The sequence below is a fragment of the Microcaecilia unicolor genome, chromosome 10 (assembly GCF_901765095.1).
Source record: "Microcaecilia unicolor chromosome 10, aMicUni1.1, whole genome shotgun sequence".
NCBI classification, from domain to species: Eukaryota; Metazoa; Chordata; class Amphibia; order Gymnophiona; family Siphonopidae; genus Microcaecilia; species Microcaecilia unicolor.
Window position 1 is genome coordinate 25899996 of NC_044040.1, and position 9576 is coordinate 25909571.

General features: G+C 45.9%; 1 protein-coding gene across 1 annotated transcript in view; it reads right to left on the reverse strand.

The window, feature by feature from the left end:
- The window catches only part of MAPK8IP2 (mitogen-activated protein kinase 8 interacting protein 2), a 48508-nt gene extending 39491 nt beyond the window's left edge, over window positions 1-9017 (reverse strand). The window contains exon 1 of the mRNA XM_030217009.1: window positions 8953-9017. Coding sequence (XP_030072869.1) covers window positions 8953-9017 — 65 coding nt within the window. The remainder of the gene's footprint in view (window positions 1-8952) is intronic.
- Between the last annotated feature and the right edge of the window lie 559 nt (window positions 9018-9576).

Below are 9576 nucleotides of genomic sequence, written 5' to 3' on the forward strand. Positions count from 1 at the left end.
AGTTCCGCCTTCACCACGCCTTCGACACGCCCCCATCAACTTTGTCCGCATCCGCGACGGAGTGCAGTTGAAAACGTCCAAATTCGGCTTTCGATTATACCGCTTTATTCGTTTTTGTGAGATAAACGTCTATCTCCCGATTTGGGTCACAATATAGGCGTTTTTCTATTTCGATTATAAGCAGGTTAGTGTATCTGGGTTTTTAAAAAAAGGTTTGGACAACTTCCTGGAGGAAAAGTCCATAGTCTGTTATTGAGATGGACATGGGGGAAGCCACTGCTTGCCCTGGGATTGGTAGCATGGAATGGTGCTACTAATTGGGTTTCTGCCAGGTTCTTGTGACCTGGATTGGCAACTGTTGGAAGCAGGATACTGAGCTAGATGGACCATTGGTCTTACCCAGTATGGCTATTTTTATGTTCTTGTGTAAGTGTGGCTCACTCATAAACATGGCAAGAGTAGCTCATCAGTCATTATTTTAGCTGAAACTTCTTGAGGCAAGAACATAATATTCTCTCATGAATCAGGACTTCCATGCAAAAATGGAATGGTGTCAGGATTCTGCAGTAAATGGGGTTCCAGGGTCTTTATTTTTTTTGATACATGCTGTACTCTGGTAAGAAAAGGTGGTCTATGATTATGACATGCTGTACTGTTTTCACTTTTCAGCTAAGTCCAGGTTGACCCATTGTATTAATTAGCTAAACTTAGAAATGAATGTCGATTTACTAATAATTACCAAATGCTACCACAGATTTTTTGCATAGACTCCACTTGATCAGTATGCATGAAATTGATCATCTTTATCAACTGATATCTCCTTTCAATGTTCCAGCAACCTACTCCTTAATTCTTTGCTTTGGTCTGAGGCCTTCTCCTAGTAGTAACTTTCCATGCTTATTCAATCCAAAATACTCTCCACTACTGCTCCACAAACGCAGGAGTGGACCAAATCTTTCTCATGCATGTTCAACAGAGAGATCTTGAAAACCTGACCAGTTTGGTAACCAATAAAATTACAGCTGCCTACTCTGGAACTGAAGCACTAGAAATCTGGTTTGATGGGGCCTCCATCTTGTGTGCAAGATCAATTTCTTTATTGATCAGGTCCTGAACTTCACTTCCATCACTCCACCAGTATACTCAAAGTATCCTTTGCTGGGCTTTAAACGCTTGTGGGCCCAATAGTCAGAAAATGTGTGCCCTATTTTCAGCCAAACTGAGGAGCATAACTTTTCAGCTGAAAATCCATCTTAATTTAGGAACTTAAAAGTTATGCTCATAAATTTAGGCCTGATGCATGAGCCTAGAACTGAAAATCAGTGCAACGCTCCTAACTTTTTTTTCCTGGCCCTAAATCCACCCGTTGCCGCCCACTTTTTATGCTCCTAAATTTAAGAGTTTAGTAACATTTTGAGTACAAATCCGTGCACTCAGTCGTAGTAACATTTTCAAAGAGGCCAATTTATGAGCATAACTCTTAAAGGGTTCCTTTGACTAAGACACGATAAGCATTAATGAGTGCTTACTGCAGCAAAAAAATACCTTACCGCGGGGTGTGCTGAGGTGTCCCGTGGTAATTTTTGGATGCTTGTACGCTACCCATGCGCTAAGAAATAAAATTTCTTTTTTAGCATTGGAGGTGAGTCTAGGGGTGGAGAGTGGGCACGTTCTGTGCTAATTGGTTAGCGTAGCTGCGCCCCCAACTGATTAGCGCATGGTTTGCATATGAGCCCTTACCATCTACAAAATAGGTGGCAGTAGGCGCTCACACACTAGTGGAGGAGTGGCCTAGTGGTTAGAGCACCTGTCTTGCAATCCAGAGGTGGCCGGTTTAAATCCCACTGCTGCTCTTTGTGATCTTGGGCAAGTCACTTAACCCTCCATTGCCTCAGGTACAAACAGATCGTGAGCCCTCCTGGGACAGAGAAATATCCAGAGTACCTGAATGTAACTCACCTTGAGCTACTACTGAAAAGGTGTGAGCAAAATCTAAATAAATAAATAGCAAGATTCTAGAATCCTAAAGAGTAACAAGATTCCATGCAGAATCTCAGAGTAGCAACATTCCATGTAGAACCCCAAAGAATAAGAGTGGAGTAGTGGCCTAGTGGTTAGAGCACTGGTCTTGCAATCCAGAGGTGGCCAGTTCAAATCCCAGTGCTTCTCTGTGTGAACTTGGGCAAGTTACTCCATTACCTCAGGTACAAACTTAGATTGTGAGCCCTCCTGGGACAGAGACATGTCCAGTCTACCTGAATGCAATTCACCTTGAGCTACAAAGGTGTGAGCAAAATATAAGTGAATGGGGAAATTAGTGTGTGGCCATTAATAATGAAAATAGAAAAATTGGTCATTTTAACCCTGCGGTAAAAATAGCCATAGTACACAGGAATGGTAGGAAAAGATGTGCTAAAGCCACTTTTTACTGCAGTTTGGCAAAAAGGCCACAAAGTTAAGCCCATAAATCCGTTGACTGTTAGGCCCAATAAAGAACCCACAGCTCTGATTTACGGTTAATATAAAAACCTCTTCCCTGAGTGAGAAAATAATTCTCAGCCATGCTAGTTCACCTGCTAATGGGAGGGAATATAGTGTGACCTGAAAATCATGAAAACCCTAATAAGAGAGGAGCTGAGCCCTTAAAATGAGTTCGAAGTATTGACTCCCTGAAAAACATGTCACCTCGGATGCAAAAGTTCGACGTTTAAAGCTTAAACTGTTTGAGAGAGGGTCTGAAGGACTCAAAATTGTAATCCCTTGTCCTGAAAACGTGAAAACAATACAAGGCTTATGTTGCTGTTTTGGAGATAAAAATACAGCTGAAGAACGTGGTCTGGAAAACTCACGATCTGCAAAGAATCCAGTTTTCTGAGAGAGCAATATGGCTGCTGGAACATTCTACCAGATACTAAACAATAGTTGTTGCTTTAGAAGTTTTATACATGTTTTGGATGTCTGAAAACCAACATTTCACCACTCATCCAATGACACCCCTCCACCCCAAATCCTCTTTGCATCCTTGACAGTCCATCCCTTCCTTCCCCCACCAAGATCCCCATATACAATAACACTATTCACACACACACAGGTATGGTAATACCATAGGCCACAGCTTTAACAGATATAACAACTTCTAAATATACAAAATGAGAATATTAACCCCCGAATTATAGCTACGTCTTGCAAGGTTCCGCGTTAGGAGTTACGGATCAAGAAAGGGATCTGGGTGTCGTCATCGATGATACGCTGAAACCTTCTGCTCAGTGTGCTGCTGCGGCTAGGAAAGCGAATAGAATGTTGGGTGTTATTAGGAAGGGTATGGAGTCCAGGTGTGCGGATGTTATAATGCCGTTGTATCGCTCCATGGTGCGACCGCACCTGGAGTATTGTGTTCAGTACTGGTCTTCGTATCTCAAAAAAGATATAGTAGAATTGGAAAAGGTACAGCGAAGGGCGACGAAAATGATAGTGGGGATGGGACGACTTTCCTATGAAGAGAGGCTGAGAAGGCTAGGGCTTTTCAGCTTGGAGAAGAGACGGCTGAGGGGAGATATGATAGAAGTGTATAAAATAATGAGTGGAATGGATCGGGTGGATGTGAAGCGACTGTTCACGCTATCCAAAAATACTAGGACTAGAGGGCATGAGTTGAAGCTACAGTGTGGTAAATTTAAAACGAATCGGAGAAAATTTTTCTTCACCCAACGTGTAATTAGACTCTGGAATTCGTTGCCGGAGAACGTGGTACGGGCGGTTAGCTTGACGGAGTTTAAAAAGGGGTTAGATAGATTCCTAAAGGACAAGTCCATAGACCGCTATTAAATGGACTTGGAAAAATTCCGCATTTTTAGGTATAACCTGTCTGGAATGTTTTTACGTTTGGGGAGCGTGCCAGGTGCCCTTGACCTGGATTGGCCACTGTCGGTGACAGGATGCTGGGCTAGATGGACCTTTGGTCTTTCCCAGTATGGCACTACTTATGTACTTATGTACTTATGTAGCTAAATATCTGCCACTACTATGTATTTAACCTTTGACGTTTCTGCCCCAACATGGCAGCTAGTGCAAGTGCATGGTACAGCTCTCATTCCAGGTCACCTGACCTATCAGCTCAATGAGCTTAACTTAGGTGCTCATCACCTGAGGAGCTCAGCTGCAACACCCTCTACAACAGCCAAGAAAAACAGCCCATAGTCCCCGAAACTTCATGACAAACGTTGGGAGGGTGGGTGGGTGAAGTCCCTCCCAGGAGCAGGAAATGACCCTGCTATCCGGAGGCAGGTCCTCTAAATACCTTTTCCCACTGCCGACCCCCAGACCTATCCAATCCCTGCTCGAGCTCCTGGGCGGGAAAATTATTTAAAAGTAAATCCCCAGTGGGTCTTGCTCTCCACCGCCTACCCCTATCCTCTCCTCCCCCAAGAGTCTTTTCCTCTTGACCTGTCTGCAATACAGGCCCCGCGTGGTCTGCATAGCCCAAGGTTAATGTTGCCCTGCAATACTAGCTCTTGGGCTCTTAAATCCATACTGCATGGACATTCAAATCACTATTTTATAAAGCCAAGATATGGACATCTAACACTGCAGTATATCCATACAGCAAGGGGGAGTGGTCTGGGCATGTTTTGGGCAGGACAAGGGAGGAGCTAAAATATGGACATCCAACTCCCAATTTTATAAAGCCAGGATTTGATGTTTAAAACTGCAGTACATCCATATGGCAAGGGGGCATAGTCTGGGCGTGCTTTGGGGCAAAAATATGGACACCCGCCTGCAATTTTTTTCTCTTTTTTCCCAACTTTATTTTATTTGTAATACAGAAACTTCAGATCAGCAGAACTTTCATTAAATCGTACAATAACATTCATTAACATTATCAAGTCCACTTATCATCAATGAAATGTAGCACATGATGAGATACAGAACTTTATGACTCACCCTCCTCTCGTGGTCCTCAGGGGAAGGAGAATCCTACAGAACCTCTCATATAACGGTAACCTGTAGTCCTTAAATTAGGATCTCCCTCCAATGCACAAATCCTTGGAAAAGCCTTGACACATGACTTCACTCCATTCCAGCTTTGCGTTTTACTGAATCCTTCCACCCATCTAAAGCATTCAAACATACTTTTCCTTCCCATCTAATATCTTATACAGAAGGGGAAGGACAGCCATGTCCAAAAAGATGGACATCCGTATTTAGATCCAGAACTTGGCATGTCCAGGTTACAGAAAGGTGCTCCAATTGAGTAGTTCTGCACTGGATGGAATAAGGAAGTCACCATAGGAGTTTTGTTGTCCCTGAGGGACTCACAATTAAAAAGAAAATTAGCTACCATTTTTCAGAAAATAGTTAATGTATGCACCAACAAGCAAAATACTGCAAAACGCTTTAACGCATCTTGCAGTAGCCAGTTTTTCATGCGCTAAGCATGTGTTAGGGCTTAACCCCCTTTAGTAAATAAGCCCCAATGAGAATAATGGCAACTTCTGGTTCTTTGCCCTGGTTCTCTCTGGTTGCTCTGACCAGAACATAAAAGAGTAGCCATACTGGGTCAGAGCAATGGTCCATCTAGCCCAGTATCCTGTTTCCAGCAGTGGCCAAGCCAAGGCATTTTGCGGTAGCCTGTTTTTCATGCACTAAGCCAGTCCTCGATCTGGGAGGGGGCATGAGCCCAAAGTGTGGGGGGGGGCACATTTTGCCAATACTCCCTGCCGCTCCCGACCCTTGCCATAACTCCACATACCTGGGCTGGCGGAGGTCCCCACGCCCCGCCAGCAGAAGCTTTCCTGCAGCGATGTTTGCCATCACGCTGCCTGCCCCGCATTCCCACCCTGGCGTGCATGCTCGTTTCACACATGCCCAATTTCACTAGCATGTGCATGGGGGAGGGGGAAAGCAAATATCACTGCAGGAAAGCTTCTGCTGGCGGGGCTTGGGACCCCTACCAGCCAAACCAACAGACCTTGGGGGGCCCCAAACCCAAATCGGGGGGGGGGTCCAGACCCCCAAAGCCACTGGCTGTAACCATTAGGCTATTCCTCCACATTGACACTGGTGTGCCCAGTTTATAATATGGATTGTCCTCTGCTGCCACAACGATGTTCATGTCCCTTGTTTTGTCCCGTTCACAGTCTGCACGTTTCCGTTTGTAAAATAGATTTTCATTCTGCATATAGGCAGCACTTGGTCATCCATTAATCATGTATTTTAGAACAAGCTGTATTTCGGCACATCCTGTTCTAAAATACATTATTATTATTTGCTGCATTTGTATCCCACATTTTCCCACCTTTTTGCAGGCTCAATGTGGCTTACATTACAGTAGCGTAGCCAGCGATTAATTTTTGGGTGGGCCTGGAGGTGGACTGGGTGGGCACAGACCTCTTTCCTCTCCACCGTCCACCGCCCGCCCGCCGCCGCCACCACCACATTTTGTGTCCACCCGCGACCGCCAAGCCCGCGACAGCCCCCTGCACTGACCTGAAGCGCGTTCTCCCTCCAATCCAGCACCGGCGATCATACCCAGCCTTCTACCACGTCCAGCGCGCGTCGTCGGAGCTTCTTCTCAGGCGCGTCCCACCTACTCTGCAACTTCCTGCTGGACGTGGTAGAAGGCTGGCTGTGATCGCCGGTGCTGGATTGGAGGGAGAACGCGCTTCAGGTCAGTGCAGGGGGCTGTCGCGGGCGGGGCGGGCCTGTAGCAAAAGTGGGTGGGCCTGGATACGCCCCTGTTACATTATGCCGCCATGACAGTCGTCATTAGCAAAATAAGAAGAACAAAGTATTGTTTCGATTAAGGTAAATGGAATTCATGAGAATTAGAAATAAAGAAATAATTAATACATTACAAGATATGCAAAGAGTAAAATGACATTATGATTAAAGTAAACAATTTAAGGAATTCAGTGTTGATTAGTTCTAATATAGATGTGAAATGAGTTTTTTTATGAAGAATTCTTATTATAGGTCTTGTTGAATACGTTCGTTTTCAGTGACCTCCGGAAAGTTGCTAGATCATGTGTTGTTTTCAAGGTATTCGGCAGTGCATTCCAACGCTGTGCGCAGATGTAGGAGAAGTTGGATGCATATAATGATTTGTATTTGTACATGAGAAATGGATGTCCATATTCTGAGTTGCAAGTCCTTTCTAAAATGCCCTTCCACACTTCCATTCTCCTTATCTCCAGTAACTCAGAAACAATCCATTCCTTCTATTTATTACAGGTGCTTTTCACAATGTTTTCTAAAAATTCTGTGGCCAAGGTTAAAACCTCGGAAAATACGGTACCTGGTGCATTCTGATCCCACTGCAGCAGTTAGTCTGGAGTGTTACTCACTGAGAGAGAGTTCTTCCATTTTGTGATTGTGGAAACTCTTAATATTTCTAGCCCTCACAGCCTTGTGTTTAAGAAAACAATTCTTTACATTTCACCTTTAATAAAGACAAAGAGACACACTCTTGCCTACAGCCATTCAGGACAGGAGATACAGTTTATCTGTAGGGGTGTAATAGTTTCATTTTTCTTCAGGGGACAGGGTTCATTATGCCATCATGTCATCAAGAGTGAATGCTCTTTCAGAAGGAGCACACACTATTAAAACAGAATGCACTGTTCACCGAATGCACACTCATTCCAGATAGTGCATGCATGCATGACCCATTGTGCACACATCTGCTCACTCTTCATGAAGAGTGCACACTTTCGAAAGAATGTGCCCTCTTTCGGAAGAGTATGCGCTACGGACAGCACATGAAAAATCACAAAATGTTGTGGGGGGGGGGGGGGTTCTGCTTCTTTTCATTTGCCAGAAACATGAAAGGACATGGGAAGTGTTGTTTCAATGAATGCACATCCCTATCAATTTGCTCTCTCACCCCAACAAGACAGAGAGGCCAAGTTTGGCACATGCCTTCTACCCTGGGGTCCTCCCTTCTATCAGGAGGTGGATCTATGGACCTGGGGGATTGAGAGGTTTTCCTCTTTGTGTCTAGCAGTTAAAGTAACAAAGCTTAGCACTCACAGGGGCCAGCCCTGTGAGAGTAGTGGGTGCTGAGCACCCCTAATATCGAGCAAGCTCCTTTATTGTGTCCAGGGAGGTAAAACATGCCTGCTGTATTTAGAAGCCCCAATGGCTTTGAAAAGTTGGTGCCTATGTTACCACCCTGGCCTTACACTACACTTCCATCAGCTTTTTGTCCAGCCTCACCTCACCTCTGAATCAACAGGAAACACGGCATCAGAAATACCTCCCTGGAGCAGCAGAGAATGCCATTTTGTATGGAATTTTCTTATTAGGGACACATGGGGAAGGGGGTCTTTTATATCCCGCCTATCCCTTCTCTACCCCTCCATCGACAGAAGTGAAAGGGTTAACGGTGTGACTACAACAGGGCGTGGGCCTCGCTCACAATCCTCTTTCAATACACAGACTGTACAGATAAACATCAATTGTCAATTGCACCCATCCCCCACTCCCTTGCACTACTTCAATAAAACGCAGCAAAACACTTTCCACGGTGCTTTTATTTCGATCCGCCTCATTACAGGCTGAAATATCTAGTCCATGTCCTCACTCTCACTCCATCCTCCATCACTCTCTGCCTATCCACCTCTTCATCCTGAACTGGGCAAGGTCAGAGGAGCCAGTCTGTCTTTCCTGGTTCCCCCTTCCCCAAAAACACAAAGATCCAGAGAGAAAGAAAATGCAAAAAATTGAACCTCGTTTCAAAAGGTCCAGTGATGCACCACCATCATCAGTATCAGATCCTCTCTCCCCCTCCCCCCCCCCCCAACCAAAGACAAAATGCAGTCAACTACCGTACTGGGAAGAGAAGGGTTGTGGCACTGCACCCCCCCCCCCCCCTAGATCTTTGATCTTTCTCCTAGGTAGGGCTAAAGGGAGGGGGAGGGAGGAAAGGCGAATTGGGAGGCTGGAGAGGCTCACCTGCATCCTGGCGGAGAGAGAGAGTGGAAGGTGGAGAGGGAAAACATTTCTGCTCGATCCGCCATCTTCTTCCAGCACTGCCTTCAACTGACTGCAGAGCAAATCCTAGGGCGGCACATGCAGTGGTGCTGCTGAGAAGCGGAGCAGGAGCCAGGCGGAGGCAAAGGCAGCCCTTCACCGCCGCAGTCACTCGCCCTCCTTCGATGCAAATGCTGCTGCACAGAGCGAGCCTGCCCTGCTGCAATGAACCGCTCTTCCCAAAGCAATGCCTCTCACTGACTGCAGAGGACTCAGCAGCCAATACCCGGCAGTTCCTCCTTCTAAATCCAGACACAGTCGCTCAGCCCTGGGTGGGGGGAAGGGAAGGGGCGGTCAGTGCAGGAGGAAGGGGGAAGGAGCTCTCTCCAACCACCTTTGCCAGTTGCCACCTGAAGAGCCGCACCATCGGCTCTGCCTTCAACTTCACACGTTTGGTTGGTAGGTACGTGTGGGGCCGTAACTAGGGGTGGGCAAAGGGGCACGAAGCTCCCTGGGGATAGGAAAATGCTTCAAATGCAAGAAGCAGAAGAAAAGTCAGGTTGCTCCTATCATCAGATAAAGGGAAGAGGGGGAAGAGAGCTGGGG